Genomic DNA, 18,605 nt, shown 5'->3' on the forward strand with positions numbered 1-18,605 from the left:
GTTCCCTTCTTATCCTTTCCATTCTCTTGTACTTATCTGAAGTACAAATTTTTCTAAATTTCTACACAATGATCCGTTTCTCATATATATCATGTCGTTGAAACAACCGGTAAAACAAAGTAAAATAATAATACGCGTATTGATAAAAAAAAAAAAAAAGAAAAAAAAAAGGAACTATTCATAAAATTCCAGTCTGTCAAATAGATCTAGTCTATCAATTGTACATGTTGGTCATACATTGGTTGCCAAGTAACCATTTGATGCACACAAAGCTTCAGCAAGGTTGTGAGAAAGGCAGTGTAACCAGTGATATGTTTTATTTGTGATTAACAATGGCGGACGATGTAAAACCTGAAACAATTAAAAACACTCAAGATTTACTCGGCAAATACTTCAAAAAGCCACCGCTCACCGAAAAATTACTAAGAAAACCACCGTTTCGATTTCTTCACGATATCGTCTCAGCAGTAACGTATCTTTTGCTCGTGTTTCTGGCTGTAAATAAAACACGAATATAATCAATGCTTTTATAACTAATAAATGAATGGTATATCGTAGGTCATAAACGAAACTGGTTTTCTGGACGGTTTGTATACAGAGGAGGAACTAAATTCAGAAAATATAAAAAACAAAGAGGCGAAACTTGCTTATTTAACAAAACTGATCGACGTCGTGAGTAAGTTATAATTCTCCTTGTATTATAAAATGTACAACGTTCTTCGACGTATTCGAATATACCGGGCAATAATTTCAGAACTGATTACCGGCGCTAATTTAACTGTACGAGCCAGTAAGATAATCTCAGGTCAGGAACCAGCTAAAACGAACGAGTTATTGCAAGCAATTGGAAAAGCTTTAGACAAGAAGGTAACGATTCTACGACCGTTTCTAAGAAGCACAAACGACTATGCGATTACTTACAAATATAAAAAAAACCAACGACACGATAAAGTTAAAAATGTTTTACAAATTAAACAGATAAGCAGCGCGCAAGCCATCGAACGATACAAGAAGAATTTAGGAAAAGGCAAATCTGGTTCAAGAAGTAAGCTGTCTGTAGCAAAAGATGAAAGAAAATCATCGTCGAAAGAAACATCCCAGAAAAGGGCTTCGACGTCGAAAGAAAGATCTATAGAACGAAAAAAAAAAGCTGTCGACGAAGATAATTCGACGATACGCGAAGCAACGCGTAAAAATGAAAATCAAGATTCTCGAAAGAATGTCGAAGCTGCGGAAGTACCACGAGTCGAGGTAATTTAATATATCTTACGCTTAGATTATGAACACGAAAGAGCTGAATTTACATGTTTTAGCCAACCCAAGAAAAAATTCCTGTATCTGCGCATAGGAAAAGCTCTTCGTCTGCTAAAATCAAACATAATAGACCCTCCACACCTTTGTCTGAAACTCTGCAGTCGGATAAGAGAGTCGACGAAAACAAAAAACAAAAAGAATCCGAGAACAAGTCGAAGCATATAACAAATGCTGAAAATAACGAATTACAAAATCAAATACTCGATACGTCAAACTCTATTAATTCAGAGTCGAAATCTGCGCCAAACATCAGAGATAACATCAAGATAGATGAAAATATAGACAAGCTGGAGTACAAGGGAAATGATATAGTAAATAACGAAGCTTCTCTACAAAGCATAGAAAAATCTGGTCAGTCGATATCAGAGGCACAAATGTTTCAATCGGAAAATAACGATGCTAGGTATCGCTCGCGTCGTCTTATCTTATGTTATGAAAAATTAATATTTGTAATATTTAACGATAACTTGATAAAATACTTTCAGCATTCCACGATCAAATTCTAGACCAAGAACTTCCTTACGTCCACCTACTGCGAGACCAATTAGTGCCAGACCTGCGGCACCTAGAATACGAGGCAAAGCAGAGTTAATAGTTAACGAAGAAATACCGTTAGATCGTTTTAATACTTTGTATGTAAAAGATCTTATAGAGAATATAAACTATTACTGCTTTATCTTCCAGAACGCCTATGGGAAACATTAGCGTCATTGTGGAGAATTCTGATCTTAAGGATGATGATGACGACGACGATGCCGAAGACATGGTAGTGATGGAAACTAGAGTAACTGGCAACGATTCCTTAGAAAACAGTGGCAACTATAAAGCCGATGATCAATTAACGCAAGAACATGGACATCTTGTTGCTCAAATATTAGAAACACAAAAGGAATTGGTTAATAATGATAATGTAGACGTGATACCTAAAAAAACAAATATTGTAAGTACAATTTACCATTATCATAAAATATTATTTTTACGACGTTAAACGTAATATTTGTTATTAGACGTGGGATACAAATTCAAAACGCGACGCTGTAGCAAAAGAAATTAATAAACTACGAAACACGATACAAACATTAACACGTGCGACAAATCCACTTGGGAAATTATTGGATTATTTCCAGGTAACTTATTGATTTGTTATACTTTATAGTATCACGCGTGTGATTTACGTTACTCTTGACAGGAGGATATAGAAGTCATGCAAAAGGAATTATTAGAATGGAAAAACCAATATCAACGAGTAAATGAACAACTGAAAATAGAAAAAATGTAAGAATATACATATTAAGTTTTGCATCGTTTAAAATCGCTTATTTTAATCATGTATATGATTCTTTTCTCCAGGAAAACGCAAGAATTGATAGAACCTATGAAAGAAACATTAAAAGAAATTGATCATAACGTGAAAGTACAATTGGATAAAATATGTCAAGCAAAATCGCAGATTACGAAAAATGATCAAAGGATACAAACGTTATTGAATGGTCGTGTGTAAATTTCATTTCACCGCAATCTATAAAACGATAATATTTTCTCATTGTCTTTAATACGAATAACATAAGTGTACAATCTCCTCTAAGTTTCTAGTCAAATATTGTACATATGTACGTAAAGCACTAAAGAACGTAACACGAAATGTAATATAGTACAAGTAATTAAGAAATAATTCTAATAATCTCTGTTCCTTTATTCAAACTTATTCAAACAGGAATACTTATACAAAATATATATATATATATATATAAAACTAAATGTCATTACAGTACTTAAAAATATTTTTATACCCGCATATCACTATGCATTTATTTCTACATTTCATATTTATCTTGTAGAGCTGAAATTTCATCTTCAGACACATTTTCGACCGTTTTGCAATATTCAAACAACATTTTTAAGTCTAAAAATCGAAGAAAAATATTATTAACATTTTACATTATTTTAAGTTTTGTACAATAGCACTTACTTTCTTTGTCACTGTTACTAGTAAACATGATGAGTGCTCTAAATCGCTTAACTCGACTGAGATCTCTTAAGTAGTAGAATATCTGATTTTTCCTTCCTACGAATTTCGTTCTCAAAACTTCTATTATTTGGCTAAAAATATCCGATTCCATTGAATCTTGAAATATTCTAGGTAAACTACCCTCTGATAATTGCTGCAATTTGATTTACTAATTAGGTTAAAATGCATACTTTGTTGTATATTAAAAAGTTGAAACTTTTACACATTGTTCTTACCTTCAGATACTTGTATCTAAATTCTGGTGAATTATTTCTTTTCCAATTCATTAAAAACTGTACGGCTGTTTTGGGAATTGCAGGTACAATACCGCTAATATCATCCAGAGGTTCAGATACTTTGATACAAGTATTATCTTTCGCAACATTATGCGGTTCCACTTTCTGCACGGGATCTTTATGAGGTTCTTTTGTTTGTACAGGATCATCTTTGCTATATGCTGTCTTGCCGATAGTATACTTATACCGATCGATACCAAATTCCATTTCTTGGATAGGTATTTTCGTCAATGATTTCTGTAATCGACAAAAACTTCAGATATTTTCGAGCATGGATGTTAATGTTGGATGTAATTTTACCTTTGAACGTAAATGAGGAGGCTTCTCTATCGGTTCTATTACAACGACTTCATCTTTCTCAGGTAACCAATCTGGAATACGCGGATCCCTTTTCGCATTAGTATCAATCACATCATCTTTTTCATTCTCTGTACTATCTTTAATATTTACAACACTTTTATTATCTTTGCTCTTCTCCATATTTTTAGCGTTTATTATATTCTTGGTTTTTGTTGTTTGTACATTTGATGCATTATTGTTCCACGTTTTTTCAGAAATCTTCTTTTCAATCGTAGTCTTTTTATTATCTTTTTTCTCAATCGTTGACATTTTTGTACCTTCCTTCGCTATAGTACTTGTCTGTACAAAATAGCATTGCTAAATAGTATGTTAACTAAATAATAAAGTTTGTTTCTTAGTTATTAATTACCTCTGAACATTTAATCTTGCTTTCAATTTGATTTATCAACAATTTGGCTTCCTTATTAGATGGTTCTAATTTCAAAACTTTTTCTAAATCGTGTTTAGCTTCTTTATATTGTTTTAGATTCATTCTAGCTGTTGCTCTTCTGTGATAAGCTTTTACATAACTCTCATCTAATTGAACTGCAGTTGAACAATCAGATTCAGCAGAATAAAAACTACAGAAAAGTGTAATATTTTAGTATCATCTGACAATTTTTAATTGAATATGCAGATATAATCAAAAGACGTATATACTTGTCTAGTTTTAACTGACAGAGTGCACGATTTGCGTAAAATACTGCATCATATGGAAATAGTTTTATAGCCTTTGTATAACAGCCAACTGCTTCAGACCATTTCCGTTGTTGCACCAAAATATTGCCTTCGCTTTTATGTTTTGTTGCTTTTTCATGTGCTTTCTCTAATTCTTCTTTAGACATATGTTCATCTTCAGAATCATCTGATTGCTCGTTGTTATCTATTTTTCTGCATTCTTTATCCTTTGAAACAATATTACAAGTAATCAGAATTTTCCCAAGTTTTATTGAGTTTTACAGAAAAAAGAAAAAAAATGTTTAATTCAATATTCACGATACATATTCACGTTAATAAACTTACTACATCAAATTTCTCCCAAGCAGAATAATCGTGTGATTTAATCCTTTTTGATTTATTATCACCTTGATCTTTCTTTGTAGAGGGATTTTTGGTTTTATTTTTATGTTTACTTCTAATTGGCGGTAAAGTAATCTACAAAAATCATCCCTATAAGTTTATATATTTCTAGGAATGTGATCACAACTTGTACCTGACCAGTTTTTTCTTTCCGTAATTGCTCATCTTTACATCTCATTTGTTCCTCCCAATTTTTCATATCAAGAAATTCTTTCTGTAGATCTTCTGCATTATCCTTCACCTGCTTTTGCATTAAGATCGATTTATCCATCTCGTACAACTGTATTTAATATAATAATTGTAAGAAAAGATAAAACGTCAATCGCAAATTTAGGTTATGTTCTGCTCCTTCTAAAAAAACGAGAAAATATAAATTACGATTCCGCTATTTAACTATTAATTTATTAAAATATTTGATTATTTAAAATAAAATTTTGACTGAGTTCACATCATACATCACTATTACTGTTAAAAACGTACGTATTATAAAATGTTTATGCAATTCATTACATTAAAATTACTACACCTTGTCACACGTAGAAAAGTTTCGCAATGAATTTCTATATATCAAGATAACTTTTGCTTTAACGATTTGCATTGAAATTCTTAATCTTTTGAACAACAAATCCTTAATTCTACCCTGCGCAGCACTTATCACGGACACAACTTTCAACAAATTTCGAAATGTGTTTCTCAACACTAGCGCTCCGCATCTGGCAATCTTTGAAGTTAATATTGATAGGAAAGTGCGAAGCGAATTTTCTAAGGTTAAGTTAACCATAAAATTGAATGTCAGTTAATCATAATTGATTATAAGAAAATAATGATCGTTTAATAATAAAACCCGTTTAATAATAAAAGGCGCTAAAATGAATGTATTTATAAGGAATGTATTTTATTACAAAATACGAAAGGCATGCTATCAATTTATACATACCGAAACAACAAAGTTAAAGAAACAAGCACAGTGGTTGAGACCTACAGGATATAAAACAGATATTCAAATCTACAATCCCATAACAAAATGTGAAGTGCCGTTAATTTTAAAAAATAAATCCGTTCTAACTTGGTATCTCTGTGGGCCTACTGTATATGATTCGGCACATATAGGACATGCGGTGTAAGGTCTATTTTTGCTTTTTAATTGCATATAAGATGATAATAAATTCTTCGGAAAGGGTCTTTTATTTCATTGTTAAAATTAACATAAGAACAAAATATAATATTATCTTAATGTTTGCAATAATTCAGTTATTAAATAATGAAAATGTGAGCAAACATTTTAAACTTTCATTCATAGGACTTACGTGTATTCGGACATTATCAGGAGAATATTGTCAGACCACTTCAATATAAATGTTGTAACGGCTATGTGCATAACAGACATAGATGATAAAATAATAGCACGCTCAAAAGAGTTAAAACAAAATTATAAGGATCTAACAGAACATTACAAAAACGAATTTATCGAAGATATGAAAATGTTAAATGTTACAAGGCCTCATCTGTATTGTAGGGTAACTGATTATATACCGCAAATTATTCAGTTTGTGAAGAGCATTCTAGACAAAGGCAATGCTTACACTTTGAAAGATGGTGAAATATAAAATGTAACAATTTAGCTATTATTTCTATTATAGACTTTAATTATCGTAAATGATAATTATTCTTCATATAGGATCTGTTTATTTTGATACGCATAAATACGGAATGTATGGCAAGCTATCAACTCCAATGTCAGATAGTTTTCATCCCGATAAAAAATCTCCGTTAGATTTTTGCCTTTGGAAAGCAGCTAAGGAAGGTGAACCATTTTGGGAGTCCCCATGGGCTCCTGGAAGGCCAGGATGGCACATAGAATGTAGCACTATTGCAAGGTAGAGAGCCATATTAGAATCTTTCTGTTTTATATGTTGTATCATAACGCGTATTAAAGCTAATATATATGTAAAATTTATATTTCAATTAGCACAATTTTTGGAAGCTCCGTGGACTTTCACAGCGGTGGGATAGATCTCATTTTTCCACATCATGAGAACGAGGAAGCACAATCGTGTTGTTATCACGAAGTAGAACAGTGGGTAAATTATTGGGTACATTATGGATATTTGTCCTTGAAACACAAAAAAATGTCAAAAAGTCTTAAGAACACCATCGGTATAAGAGAATTCCTTGAAAAATATACAGCAAATCAGTTTAGAATCCTTTGCCTACTTTCGAATTATAAAAATGGTATAGTTTGCAATAATTTATTTCTATATACGATTAAATTATTTTAGATTAAATGTAAATTTTATTAACTATATTTTTAATATTCATTTTTCAGAACTTCAATTTTCCCACGATGTAATGGATAATGCGGTAGCTGTGTTACATAAAATTGAACATTTTATTAGCAACTGTCATAATTATATCGTTGGAAATTGGAATACTGGCGATATAGATGAAGCAACGTTATTCCGCGTTAGTTAGTTATCTCGCTGTATTTTATTATTTTACATAAAAACATATATATTCATTATTGAATTAATATTTCAGTGTTTGGAAGAAACGAAAAACAGTATTAATACTGCATTAGCAAATGATTTTAACACTGCAAAAGCCATGAAGTCACTTATAAATCTGATTAACGTAGTTAATAAAATGTTACACGATCCTCAGGTAAATATATATTTAGTAGCCAATATTGATTTACTCGGATATTCTCAACAACGAACTTAGAATATACTGTTGTATTAAATTTAGAGTAGTACGAACACTTCTAGTACCTGTATAACTGCTGTAGCTGCAGTATTAAATTATACATCAGAAATACTTTCCAAATTCGGAATTTCAAATCCTAGTGCAGTAAATGATTATAGAATGGACAGTGTCGTCGAATGTTTGATAAAATTTAGAGGTGCTGTACGTAACAAAATTTTAGAGCAAGATGTGAAAGATGAAACTTTACTTACGGCGTGCGATAAAGTACGATCGGATCTTTCCACTTACGGTATAATAATTAAGGTACAATATTATATATATATTTCAATAATTTAATCTTTAAATTATGTGTTTTACATTCTAGTTCTGTCTTTCTAGGATGGTAAAAATCAAACTAATTGGAGCATCAAGAAATATTAAATAAAAATCAACAAAAATCTTTAATGGTAATTTAATATTTTTAATAAAAGAGAAAATACTTGTTTTTACATTTTATTTCCTTGCTGATTTTAGATAAATAGTTAACTATTAATCAGCTGAATCACTATTAGTTTTTAATTTTTTTGTATTATCATTATCACTATTTTCTATATTTTTCCTTTTCGCCCCAGCTTTCTTCTCTGCCATTGTCTTTTTTAATCCTTTCATTTTTCTCGTCTGTATACTATTAATATTTTGTGATCCAACATGTACACGACCAAAGGTTGTTCCAAGTTTGTCCACAGATATGTTCTTCTTCTTTTTAACCTGTGATCGTATATTAAATAAATAAATGAACGAAAGTAAATACTAAATCATTATTTTTCCTGTCAATCATTATTTCCAAAGTGAAAGATATTACCTTCAGCTCTTTTGGCTTTTTACAGGCTTGCTTAAACAAATCTTCAGAAGCTAGTTTCGTACGTCTACAAACTAAATCTGCTCTTGGACCAATTTCTTCTAATTCGATTCTTGGTATTCTACAATCAGACTTTTTTAAAAGTATCCTAAAACATAATTTTATTAAATAAATTACACTTGAAAGAACTTTATATAATGGTATACAATAATATCAAGAAAGAAAGAAATGTACCTGTAACTGCGTACTAGTATTTTATTGTCAATAGCAGTGAAACTCAGAACATGTTCGAGACCTTGAAGCCTAATCTTTTCAACTGGTTCCCTTTGAAACATATCCACAAACAAATTTTTAATTCTATTTAACTCATAGTTATTTTCAAAGAGCTCTCCATTGAAAACTAATAAGGGTTTCATTCCTTCTGAAATTTTGGGAACTTTAAAACTTTTCAGTCCTTTATAATTTTCTATGCCAAATTCTACCATATCTAATAACGTTTGTTCATACATTCTTCCCATTACTAAATTGTGGGGACGTTTTTTATTATGCAAAGCGATCATAAAAAGCGGAGCATTATATTTTACAGAAAATTTTTCGATAGGTGTTATATCCTCAAATGGTAGTATATCATTTTTTTTTTGCATTATCTGTGCATCTGGCTTCTTTAAATCGTACTAAAACCAAATATTCAACATGTCATTCAGGTAAGTCACTTTATCATTACCATAATATATAGTTCAACTTACCAAATCTTTCATAAAATCTACTACTATCTGTGAAGTGTTTTTACCTTTGAAACACAGAGTTTGTTTAGCTTCCTCTATTAATTTCGGTTCTTTTTTCAAAATAGCTCGTTTACCTTTATGGGTAGTCGGCTTTCTACAATAAAAGTTGCACTTACATTTCTAATGTAGGAACGACGTATACAAAACAGACAGATATGGTATAAAAATACTTTTTTTTTTTTTTTTAATAAAAGCTTTACTTTCAGCAGATGTCTGATAAAGGTCGATAAAAATTATAGAAGTTCTAATATGCATGAAAGCTAAAAAGTGAATTGTAAACATACGTATATAACCTATGAATTTCAATCATAGCCAAAATACCATATTTCACATAAAAATACCTACACTACTCTTTGCATCACGGTCATGGTGATAATTAACTTTAAAAACTGTACTTCCTTAAAATTATAGAAATACTGAATGAATATTTATTATGTAAAACATATCACAGCATATAACACACGTGTTCTTGCACAAATTCAAATTACACTCGATGGGAAATGGGAATTAAATGGGCATGTTTACAATATGGCAGTTGTTAGTCCATAATCTATAACCGCGGTCGTGTACGCAAGCCCTGAAACTCCCGTAATGGGGGTTAACACAATTATACGACGACTGATGTTTCTCCAATCCACCACCAGCGGCGTTGCTGCAGAGTAGTTAAAACAATAAGAGACACAAGGCCATAATGTTGTGTCCCCTAAAGCGAAATTTAATCATAAATAGAATTGTTTATGAAGAAATAATGTATACCTATTTACAAAGTATTATTCAAATTACAAAAGAATTAATTTGTTTACTTCCACCATGTATTACCTTGTTGAAATTGTTTTGACTACTCAATATCATGCGTGTGTTAAACAATTCAAGAAATCTTCTGTCCTCAAATCAGGAACAACTACCTTTAACACAGGAGTTTCCACATCTGTGTATACAACTGTGATTATACGACTCGTTCATATAAAGTTTTTAACTTTATTGACTAGTATCTTGTATTGCTTTTTTTATTTTGATTAGTCTTCTGTTGTTCTCTTTCCTTCATTAATCTCTTATACTCTGCTTGTTTCTCCATTTGTTTTCGTTTCCGTTCCATTCGTAAAAGTTCTTCTTCAGATGCTAAAAATTATTTATATTTCATTTAAAATTAGTCTGTAAACAAATAAATCTTCAACTAATTTACCTGATTTTGAATCTCCTATTTCAATATTATTTTGCTCTTTCTGATTACCCGGAATACTGGGATGCACATGACTTTTCATCTCACTCGAAGTTTTGATATACTGCTCCGGTTGAGCAACAGAACTTGCTACCGTTTGTCCTACGGACACTTGCTCCTTCGCAACATTTGGGCATTTTGATTTTAATACATCCTCTAAAAAAATACATAATACAACCAAATATTTTGATATAGCTCAGTTCATAAAAAATAAGAAGTTCGAAAAATTGTAAAAACCTGCTTTTTGTTTTTCTTTATCATTTTTACTTATAAACGGAGTCGATCGAGCACACGGTTCTGGCATTTTAGTTTCTGAAGTTTTATCTTCCGTTTCGTTAAATATACTATCAGCAACCGTATGTGAATTTGACAACTTTTTTGATAGATTTTGTATTTCAGTATTTATCTCTTTACCAAAACATGACAATACCCTCTTAAAGGCATCTGTAAGAGAGCCCTGAATAAAATAATAAAAAGAAGACTAGTTCTATAATATAAATAAATATAAAGTAATCAAATTTTAAACATACAATTCTTGCGCAATGTATCGTTAAACCTTTCATAGCTCCTTCTGTGCAACAATATCCCATGTCCTCGTGAAATGTTCCATCTTTCAATTGGACCTTGAGAAGTGTCACACATCCACAAACATATTTACCCATGAAAGTTTCGATAAAATCTAAAATATATTTAAGTAATAAAGTTTACATACAGTACATAAAGTTTATATACAAACAGATTAATAAGACAAACAAATGATTAATAAAATCCATAAAATTTACACCTATTGTTTGGCTAGTAATATTATGACTCCATTTTCCTTCGCCAAATATTTGATTTGCTAATAATATCAAATCATTATTAAGAGCTAGTGCCTTCACTAAATCTAATTGTTGTGGTAATGTATTTGTCATACTCTGTTTTGAATTTGTAGATGGCTAAAACAAATTATCTTTCTTTCGTAATCTATATTTTTCGTATATTCGATTCGTATAACTAAATCTTCTCAAGATACTGTGATTCATACTTACAATTTTTATACAAGACGGATAATTAATCGCGTTAATCATGGATAATAATATATCTAAACGGTTAAACGAATTTAAAATTTTGCAATATATGATACCGTTACGCTATCGCTTGAACGTGCTGTTAGTATAATTGCGTGAAGTTGGCCTCAATGATCGTATCTAGAAACATTCAGCACAAAACAAGAACGAAATTTAAACTGACAGATTATACGCGCGAATGGAAAATTATACATTATTTAATTATTCGGCAAAGTTGTGGCTAGATAAGAGAGGTAAATGATTCGAGAGACGGAAACATGACATGTAAACTGGCTTTAAATTATTCATTACTGTACCAAATTAATAGTTTGAATTTCTTAATACAATATCTTGATATCTTACTCTCGGCAACTTTTCGCGAAAACTTTCCCCAAGACTTGGACTGTAACTTTAAATTATTTATCGCATGCCGCATAAACTAACAGTCCGAATTTCTCGATATAACTTCTCAACACCTTATCTTCGGCGGTTCGTGTAAACTTTCTTAGAAATTTTGCCGTCTCTCTTCTGCGTTATCTTCTTCTCGATCGCCGCGCACGTAGGCACGTAGGCCTGACAATAATTTTGTAATTTAAATCGTTGTTGGTTTCAGAAATATCGACGAAGAATTCACATAAAGTACCGTGCAATACGCAATTATCTCTATATATGTATGTCTGGCGTTTATTTTATATTCGATACAACAATTTCTAAATCATGAAAGAAATCACTTAGTGCTCTATATTTCGAGATTACATCTTTGAAAATAAGGCACATTTTAGTTGTCGTAGGTATGATAACAATAACGATAGTGTGATTTATTTTATATATTTATTTATACAATAATCATTATAATAAATTATATATATAATATATATTTATATTATGCGTGTGTAGTGATAATATATATTGCATAGAAATAATGTTTGACACGATTTTGGCGAATAGGTTGGCTAAATTATGCCTTGTGACTCACACAATTAATTGCAACTGATACTCACCACACTCTTGCTATCTTTTGATTAAAATCACCATCGAGCCTCTATATTTTAATTTTGGACTTTGCTTTCTTTCGATTGTAGGTAAGAATACGTGTTTTATTAAAAAGTAGCAAATTCTTTTGTATTTGTATGACTGTAAGTATATCGATAGTTCGATACAATAAATTATCGATATAAAATCTGTTGAAAACGCACAATTTGCAAGAAAATATATCTATATTAGGATAATTTGTGATAGAATAGAATTGTCAAGCTTCTTTCGTCAATGTTACTTTCTTAAATTATATTAACATTACTAGATAAACATTTTTTATTACAGTAACATGCTACACTTAACTTTATCAGTTGAAAATGAAAAAAAAATGTTAACACGTAACAAATATGTTGCTACTTCTTAATACACACAGCTGTTAGTTCGTCGTAATATCATTATACTCTTTAATAATCTTACCTAGAAGAATATCTGTCTCACATTTAATTATTTAATATAATAATCATAAAGTATATATAATAAGTAAAACTCTTAAACCCGAGGCGATAGTTCTATACATATACACTGATCATTTTTTAGTAGGTTGAAATACCTAAACAACAGTTTTACTTTTAACAGACACGCAGTCACACTTAGTGTCATTGAGCTGATCTTATTACATCTAATTGGTTTTCAATCTATTTCATTACAATCATAACATTAACAGAATATATCAGCGAGAAGTGTTTTACTATGATATGGTCTACTTATACAAACACAGGCAGTCGTTAAAAAGAGTTCTATGAACGTGCTGGAAACACTGCTTGTATATATCGTGTAAACGACATAAAAGGAGAAATGTGTATTCATGTACAAAAGAACGATTTATACATTTATATACGTAAACGCCACCGTTTGAGCTATTACTGGGATTAAAATGTAAGTATATTGCTATTCCTAAATTTATAATATATCAAAGAAGAAATTTCGATTGTTTAAGAAAATGTCTCTGATTGCTACAAATACCATTAAACATGATCATTTCTGAAACACTTTCTTTTGGCACTATAAAATATTGTATAATATATGTAAAAAACGTTGTTACAAATAATTTAACAAATTCACAAATGATGATAGAAAGTCTCTGACAATTCATTACCATTACTAATGATTCGTAAAATTATTCCTACTATATACTTCGCATATTCGTATGTTATATACATGAGATTCTATCAATGCAACAGTATACATATCTCTAACTAAAAGTTATACTCGACAAAATATATGCTTAAAGAATAAATAGTGAAACAATAACAAGTTAAAAATCTTACATGTAGATAAAAATATTCTCTCTTTCTCTCTCTCTCTCTCTCTCTCTCTCTCTCTCTCTCTCTTTCTCTCTCTCTCTCTATATATATATACATATACATATATGCGTGTGTGTATATGTATATATTTTATATATTTAAACATAGTTGCATCAAGACCCCACATAGATTTATAAATAGCACTATGTTACATATTACCGCGTGTAAACGAAAGAGAAACCATTATAAAATAGGATTTTTATTGTATCTTATCGAACTACCCGAAAACTGACGGTTATAACGCTTATTTGGCAACAATTATAGTTCACCTAAGTATTTCTCCCTTTATGCCTCGGAGCAAATCTAAATGTTGCACATACGTGTAGTAGTAGTTGAATGACAAGATGCATAAATTTGTAAAGAAAACGAGACAGTACAAAAAAGAAAAAATAAACATAATCACAGCTGAGTTGGCAGGCAGGTGGGCAATTGCAGGCATATAATTGGACAGGCTCGCTCGACATGCGCTTCACCGCTCTTTTTTTTTCTTTTTTTTTTTTTTTTTATACATGATTTTTGTGTTACTTGGTCGACATTATATTTCAATAGCCTGCTAAGCCCGTTTCATTGACAGATTCATTCTTAAACGTAATCATTAGTTCCAGGACTCGTTAAAGGTTCCTGAGCCTATTGAAATTAAACAAAAAAATTATACAAAATATATACATTTATATCGAGGTTCGATAAATAAATAAAGAAAAGTATATAAATAACATACACGATTCTTTTTTTAACGAAATGACACATCACACACAGTAATTACCTCTTCTCCAACCGTAGCAGTGGGGAGTGGAAACCTATTCTTTTCGAGACTAAATTGATCTTCTGTGGTTTTCCTATACACAGGATTATCAAAGTTCATACTCGTTACATTACGATGAAGGTAATGCCTATAGCATAATACTGCTACTAATGCGAGGAGTAACAGCCCTAAGGACGCCACGCCTATCACTATCCCAGCGACTAAACCAGGGTCTGTGGATTCAGACGCTAGACCACCTTTGCCATCTCCATCTGTTGAATGCGTTGAATCTAAAACAAATTAGTCGGTCAGACAAAAGAAGCAAAGACGCGCGAACTAAATCAAAGATAAAGCTAACTAATTAAAAAAGGTATTGTACAGGCGGCCAGAAGTATGCTCCGCTTGGTAGTTATAAGCAATTTCTTCTGGCCTTGGATATTACGCAACGCCGAGGGACCCACCGAATTTTGTTGTATTGGAAGACGCGATGCGTCTCTCGAACGAGATAGACTCGACCGAACCCTACTGACTCGACAAACTAAAACCGTTCTCCTAGTCTCACCCATCTTCTCTAAGAGTCGTTCTTTTAATCGAGAGTCTTCGAAATTGACGATTGGTCCGCTTCCTTAAAAACAAGGCCCAATCAGCACTCGCTGATCGTAACACAAGGATCATCTATCCTTTCTGGAGCGGAGGTAAAGCGATCTCAGGAATCATCGAAGTGAGAAAATTCCTTCGTCTCTCGACAATTGACGCCCGATGAGCGTTCGATGCCAGCGCTTGAACGCCAGTCGAGACTCTATGGAATCCTTAATTTGTAGCACGACTGTTCGCGGCAAGTAATAAAGCAACCTTCTAGGCGTGAAGTGTCCCTTCGTACGATCGCCCAAAGACTCTAAACCAAACGTCACAGCCGTGACACGAACAGTGTCAGCAGTGATCGCTAACAAGTACAATCACGACAAGCTTCTTATCATATACAAAGCCACTTTTTTTTAGCGATTTAGAAACATGCGTCTCGTATAACAATACACGCATCGTTATTAATATAAGACTACACACGTTATAAAGCATATCCAAATGTTTTTGATCAATTGATTATGGAGCTATGGTCGTATGATATAGAACGCGTGCAAATATACTTACGGACAGTCGTGGTTACGTTGAGAGGTTCGAGTCTCTTGAATGGTTTACTAATTTCTTGCGTTGTAGGTGCTACAGTTGTACTTACTGGATATCATCCCATATTCATGCAACATCGACGCAAAATATTATGATAAGTAATAAAATAATAAATGTAAGACATAAGCATGATAATTACAGTATAATTCAAGAGTGAAAAAAGAAAAGAAATGAATCGATTAAAGCAATTCGATAACGATACGGTAATACAAAAAAAAAAAAAAAAAAAAAAAAAATATGTAAACATGCTTCGTTAAAATTTTGTATTCGTATTTAAATCGTAAGCGTTATTCCTATCGTAATGTACCATGCATTACCCTAAATTTGATTTCATTCTTTCGACTTCAGTGTCAATGCATGCATATTAAATTAATGCCTGTAATTTACGAACAAATAATTGGCATCATCGGTATCGCTTACCTTTTTCCACGCACATCAAACCGTCAGGTAACAATTTTAGGCCGTCCGGACAAGCGCAACTAAGAAGAGGCGATTTCGAATTAATTCTTGGTGCTGGTAAACACAAATGACTGCAATGACCATTCACAGCCTGACATTGATTCATTCCGTCTGGTTGTCTGTACGGATGATATACGTGAACGACCATTGGATATTTCAGAGTTCGAAGAGATGTAACAGCTTCGACCGATTGACCAGTAAATTTATTTGCTTTAAATATCGCCTCCTTGTCCCAGTCGGTCCAATAAACGTAGTCTTCGAACGTCGTAATACTGAAGGGATGCCTCAATACTTCCGGAGAATAGAGAACCGTTCGTACACCTGAACCATCGTAATTACACGATCCAATTATATTTAACTTTGCGTCTACCCAGTATATTTTCTTGCCAATTAAATCCAGAGTCAACCCATTTGGCCACTGTACGTCATTGTCGACTATCACCTGCAAACGATAAGCCCGTTGCTTCAGAGACTTTACTCTTATATTGGCGATCCGCTCTGAAAGTATTTAATTAACTTTTGTCTTAAAAGGTCGAAGAAAAAACGAACTTTCTCAGTAGGAAGGAATTTTGAAAACTTTATCCAGTACTATTGCTTAATCTTATTTTATCGATCATTACGATGTATTTAGAACGAGATTAGAGAGATATAGAGAGATGTAGAGTGTATAGAGAGAGAGAGAGAGAGAGAGTTTGAAAAACCTTTGGGAAAAATTCGATATACGCGTATTATTATTGGCGAAAGCAAAGATGCTTATAGTCGTACGATTGCAACGCGTTAAATTATAACTGGATACGAAAAGGAAAGTCGCGTTTCTAAAAGGATCCATAGAAGATTAACTTAACTACAGGTTCGTTCTCTCTTCGATCTTATTATGGATCTACCGTTCGATGAGATCCATCCATTCCCGCTTTCTCTATGCGGGCTTCGTCGCTCCAATCGGTCCAAAACATCCACCCCTCCAGTGGGTTCAAAGCTATCGCTCTAGGTTCTTGTACCCGATCTCGAATCAACGTCTTCCTCATATTACCCTCGAAATTAGCCAGTTCTATGGTACTCTTCTTGGAATCGGTCCAATAAATATGACTATATATCCAATCAACGGCAAGTCCATCCGATGTTGTTAAACCATCGTCAATTACAACTGTACGCTCGTTGCCTTCGTCTATCGGAGCTCTAAACAACGATAACGATAACGTATATGTGAGTAACAAAATATTTCTTATAGGAGAGGAGACGCAAAGATCTCGCGCAGCAGAATGCACGCGATATACGTAGGCCATAGGTGAGAAACACGATAAGTTAGATCTTGCGTCTTTTATTTATACGTAAAGGAAGAATTAAAAAATTCTTCGACACGTTGTCGATCAACGCCATATCGAAAAGATGTTTGCGTTTGATTTTAAAGTTAAATACGTGTTTCTGTTCGAATTCTTTCGAATACGATTCATCGTTGCTTACTTATAGATCTTCTTTTCGCTGCTGTCGCTCCAGAAGATCATACCGGTGCGAAAAACGAAATCCAAGGCCGCGGCCATTTTCGTGTCTTTCACTATATTCGTCATCTCCAAACGATCCAATGCCACTTTTCTTATATCGTGCCTTCTGGTAAAGAGCAGGCTGGCGTGACCTTCTGCCGCCTTGCAACGAGTATGGTTCCTGGGATCTTTAAGGTAACCCGGGGCACAGCTGCACTTGAAACTGCTCTTTTCGTTCAAACAGAACTGGGAACAGCTGCCTGGTTCCAAGCACTCGTCTATATCTGAAGCGGGGAAACACCATTTTTTACATTGTTTCTCTTTCGTTGCGACAATTATTTTCTTTCCGTTAGAAAGATTTAAGAAAAAAAAGAAAAGAAAAGAAAATACACCATTGTAGTATCGTAAGAGCGTGTTCGTCATTTTCTTATAGAGTTTTGTCAGGTATAACGAGAACAGGATTGTAACAAGAGGGAAGATGCTCATATTCGGGCGAGTGAGAGGATGCGCGCATGTATGACGAGAAAAAGGAAAAAAAAGCAAAGTGCCACAGCTTTTCTTCAGAGAGCTGTCTTATTGTTGCAAGTAAGAATCATCCGTTGTTAGAGTTATCTTTACTTTGCGAGTTTTCTGTCTGCCTGTTCTTTCTGACTGTTCTGAATCGTTATAAACATTCGTGCGCTATTCAACTGTCATTTATCGCAATCTTTTACAACTAAGCTGCGGATTTTCACGCATTTATGGGACATTCAAAGGTGCAAAAATCCACAGAAT

General features: G+C 32.7%; 5 protein-coding genes across 20 annotated transcripts in view; 2 read left to right on the forward strand and 3 right to left on the reverse strand.

The window, feature by feature from the left end:
• Positions 1-15: 15 nt before the first annotated feature.
• LOC126922012 (RNA polymerase II-associated protein 3) lies at positions 16-5,724 on the reverse strand. Of its 3 annotated transcripts, XM_050734165.1 has the most exons (10): positions 5,564-5,724; positions 5,171-5,388; positions 4,981-5,112; positions 4,618-4,862; positions 4,328-4,538; positions 3,919-4,257; positions 3,559-3,855; positions 3,284-3,476; positions 413-495; positions 16-351 (listed from the first exon to the last, which is right to left on the reverse strand). In XM_050734165.1, the coding sequence occupies exons 2-9, from the start codon at positions 5,306-5,308 to the stop codon at positions 449-451; spliced, it is 1,602 nt and encodes a 533-aa protein (XP_050590122.1). In that variant the 5' UTR covers positions 5,309-5,388; positions 5,564-5,724; the 3' UTR covers positions 16-351; positions 413-448. The 3 variants fall into 3 exon arrangements, with proteins under 3 accessions (XP_050590122.1, XP_050590120.1, XP_050590121.1); XM_050734163.1 differs by lacking the exons at positions 16-351; positions 413-495 and adding an exon at positions 2,848-3,217 and having other exon boundaries at positions 5,564-5,723; XM_050734164.1 differs by lacking the exons at positions 16-351; positions 413-495 and adding an exon at positions 2,848-3,217 and having other exon boundaries at positions 5,171-5,385; positions 5,564-5,705.
• On the forward strand, positions 319-2,824 carry LOC126922010 (TRAF3-interacting protein 1). 2 transcript variants are annotated; one of them, XM_050734156.1, is made up of 10 exons: positions 319-467; positions 559-676; positions 755-867; positions 979-1,251; positions 1,314-1,717; positions 1,800-1,925; positions 1,999-2,254; positions 2,322-2,441; positions 2,504-2,589; positions 2,665-2,824. In XM_050734156.1, exons 1-10 carry the CDS (start codon positions 333-335, stop codon positions 2,813-2,815), a joined length of 1,782 nt encoding a protein of 593 aa, XP_050590113.1. In that variant the 5' UTR covers positions 319-332; the 3' UTR covers positions 2,816-2,824. The 2 variants fall into 2 exon arrangements, with proteins under 2 accessions (XP_050590113.1, XP_050590112.1); XM_050734155.1 differs by having other exon boundaries at positions 755-1,251.
• A 35-nt stretch (positions 5,725-5,759) lies between the features above and the next one.
• Positions 5,760-8,522, forward strand: LOC126922013 (probable cysteine--tRNA ligase, mitochondrial). The gene is made up of 8 exons (XM_050734166.1): positions 5,760-6,157; positions 6,338-6,633; positions 6,716-6,914; positions 7,007-7,269; positions 7,364-7,500; positions 7,576-7,698; positions 7,783-8,043; positions 8,119-8,522. Exons 1-8 carry the CDS (start codon positions 5,907-5,909, stop codon positions 8,158-8,160), a joined length of 1,572 nt encoding a protein of 523 aa, XP_050590123.1. The 5' UTR covers positions 5,760-5,906; the 3' UTR covers positions 8,161-8,522.
• LOC126922018 (ribosome production factor 2 homolog) lies at positions 8,176-12,317 on the reverse strand. Of its 5 annotated transcripts, none has more exons than XR_007712629.1 (7): positions 11,614-12,317; positions 11,367-11,520; positions 11,113-11,261; positions 10,820-11,039; positions 10,547-10,738; positions 10,269-10,482; positions 9,362-9,457 (listed from the first exon to the last, which is right to left on the reverse strand). XR_007712629.1 is itself a non-coding variant. In XM_050734176.1 (6 exons), the coding sequence occupies exons 2-6, from the start codon at positions 9,729-9,731 to the stop codon at positions 8,269-8,271; spliced, it is 960 nt and encodes a 319-aa protein (XP_050590133.1). In that variant the 5' UTR covers positions 9,732-10,066; positions 10,183-10,342; the 3' UTR covers positions 8,176-8,268. The 5 variants fall into 5 exon arrangements, 3 of the variants coding, with proteins under 3 accessions (XP_050590133.1, XP_050590135.1, XP_050590134.1); XR_007712630.1 differs by lacking the exon at positions 9,362-9,457 and adding an exon at positions 9,769-10,066; XM_050734176.1 differs by lacking the exons at positions 10,547-10,738; positions 10,820-11,039; positions 11,113-11,261; positions 11,367-11,520; positions 11,614-12,317 and adding exons at positions 8,176-8,487; positions 8,582-8,726; positions 8,813-9,252; positions 9,709-10,066 and having other exon boundaries at positions 9,325-9,457; positions 10,183-10,342.
• A 128-nt stretch (positions 12,318-12,445) lies between these two features.
• The window catches only part of LOC126922007 (very low-density lipoprotein receptor-like), a 63,917-nt gene continuing 57,757 nt past the window's right edge, over positions 12,446-18,605 (reverse strand). For 7 of the 9 annotated variants that reach the window (XM_050734144.1, XM_050734149.1, XM_050734147.1 and 4 more), the window contains 6 exons: positions 17,815-18,115; positions 17,238-17,529; positions 16,315-16,795; positions 15,859-15,942; positions 14,734-15,002; positions 12,446-14,597 (listed from right to left, as the gene is read on the reverse strand). In XM_050734144.1, the coding sequence (XP_050590101.1) occupies positions 14,553-14,597; positions 14,734-15,002; positions 15,859-15,942; positions 16,315-16,795; positions 17,238-17,529; positions 17,815-18,115 (1,472 nt within the window). In that variant the 3' untranslated portion in view covers positions 12,446-14,552. The remainder of the gene's footprint in view (positions 14,598-14,733; positions 15,003-15,858; positions 15,943-16,314; positions 16,796-17,237; positions 17,530-17,814; positions 18,116-18,605) is intronic. The other 2 variants (XM_050734152.1, XM_050734145.1) reach the window with 1 other exon arrangement.

The sequence above is a fragment of the Bombus affinis genome, chromosome 11, assembly GCF_024516045.1.
Source record: "Bombus affinis isolate iyBomAffi1 chromosome 11, iyBomAffi1.2, whole genome shotgun sequence".
Classification (NCBI taxonomy): domain Eukaryota; kingdom Metazoa; phylum Arthropoda; class Insecta; order Hymenoptera; family Apidae; genus Bombus; species Bombus affinis.